Source organism: Frankliniella occidentalis, unplaced genomic scaffold (genome assembly GCF_000697945.3).
Source record: "Frankliniella occidentalis isolate FOCC.00 unplaced genomic scaffold, Focc_3.1 Scaffold3653, whole genome shotgun sequence".
NCBI classification, from domain to species: domain Eukaryota; kingdom Metazoa; phylum Arthropoda; class Insecta; order Thysanoptera; family Thripidae; genus Frankliniella; species Frankliniella occidentalis.
In genome coordinates this window covers 2,104-3,735 of record NW_026270708.1, presented here as the reverse complement: position 1 = coordinate 3,735, position 1,632 = coordinate 2,104, and the positions used below count along the sequence as shown (strand labels likewise).

Sequence of the window (1,632 nt, the reverse complement as noted above, 5' to 3'; positions counted from 1 at the left end):
TTTATAAAATTTCCCCAAATCCCTTTTTGGAAAACTAAAATCCGCGCCCAGGTACTCACTCGTGAGGCGCGCCAGGTTGTTGTTGCCCAGGCCGAAGCCCTCCACGACGGAGCTCTTCCTGCGCACATCCGTGCTGGAGCGGCGCTTGTTGTTGGCCGGGGCCGGGGGCGCGGCCGTGAGCGTCGGGCCGCTGCTGGCCGTGGGGGTGGGCGCCGCGCTCACCGGCTCCTGCCCCATGTCCTGGCCGAACTCGGCGCCGATCACCCCGAGCAGCACCACGGCCGTCGTCTGCTTCCGCTTCAGCTCGGCCGCGCTGGACGGCTTGCGCACGCACAGCTCTGCAAACAGAAACGGAGTCAGACGGAGAAGAGCACAACGGTACACAAACGGTGGTGCTCGATGCTCGTACCCTCGGCGCCCTCCTCCTCCTCCTCGGCGTAGTCGGGCGTGTCCGGGTGCTGCGGCGGGCTGCTGTGGCCCTGGCTGCCGGGGCTGTCAGCGCCGCCGGCCCCGGGGCCACCCTGGTGCGCGCCGCCCGCCTGCTGCTCGGCCGCGGCGTACATGGGCAGGAAGGGCGCCCAGCTGTCGACCAGCGCCTTGCGGCCCTTGGGGCCCAGGCGCTCCAGCTCGGCCAACAGCAGCGCCTGCGCGGCCTGCCGCACCTCCAGGCAGTGGTGCTGCCAGCGGCGCGCCATCATCTCCACCTGCGGCCGCTTGAAGGCGCGGCTGCCGGCCGTCGTCACCTTGTCGGGCAGCTGCACGCAGTGCAGCGTGGCGAGCCGCGACCAGCCCTGCTTGATGTGCGCCTGCTGCGCCGTGAACTGCTCCTCCGTCTCCTCCTCAGCACGGCTCCACGTCGTCATGGCCGTGCGCGTGCTCTGACGGTGCAGGATGCGACTGCGCTCCTGCTCCGTCACGAACGTGGCGTTGTTCATCGACATGAGCGTGTAGGCCAGCGAGATGGTGGCCAGCAGGTGGTTGGTGGTGAGCGTGGTGGAGAGCTCCCAGTGCGTGCGCGCCGTGAAGAGCCTCGTGAGCCGCTCCAGCTGCACCATCTCGCGCGGCAGCTCCGACTCGATGGACTTGCGCGCCGGCCCCGGCGGCGGAGCCACCATCTGCGCCTGCGACGGCGCCGGCCCGGGCGGCGGCTGGTGCTGGTGGCCCGAAAGCGACGCCTGCGAGGGCGGCGGCGGCCGCGGGGGAGGCGTCGGCGAGGCCGACACGACGGCGGCGACGGGGTCCGCGGTGCCGTCCGGGATCTTGGGCTTCCACGTGGGCAGCAGCAGGCTCATGTAGCCTCCCTTAGAGATGACGCCGAACGACACCGGCACCATGGGACGGAGCAAGCCCAGCTTGGTCTCGCACACGCGGTCCAGCTCCGGCTCCATGCCCCACGCGTGCAGCAGGGACAGCAGCAGCTGGGCGATCTCCATCGTGATGTTGGTCTCCAGGAAGGCCACGTTGCGGGGCTTGTTGATCGCCTCCTCTGACGCATCTGCAACATCGACCGCAAGGAGAGGGTCAGCACATTTTGAACAACACGAGCTCAAGGAGGAATTGTAAAGGGGAGCTGTGTACAGCCGAGCGCCTGACCATCACCGGGTAGGCAGGCCGCCGCACGCCCGTGCCCGG

The 1,632-nt window shown here is 69.2% G+C and overlaps 1 protein-coding gene across 1 annotated transcript; it reads right to left on the bottom strand.

Annotated features, from left to right (window-relative positions):
- Positions 1–59: 59 nt before the first annotated feature.
- LOC127752069 (WD repeat-containing protein 7-like) lies at positions 60–1,516 on the bottom strand (the record flags this gene model as incomplete). Its single annotated transcript, XM_052276608.1, has 2 exons — positions 410–1,516; positions 60–338 (listed from the first exon to the last, which is right to left on the bottom strand). Coding segments are annotated over exons 1-2 (1,303 nt in total), but the record flags the coding sequence as incomplete, so codon positions are not given.
- Between the last annotated feature and the right edge of the window lie 116 nt (positions 1,517–1,632).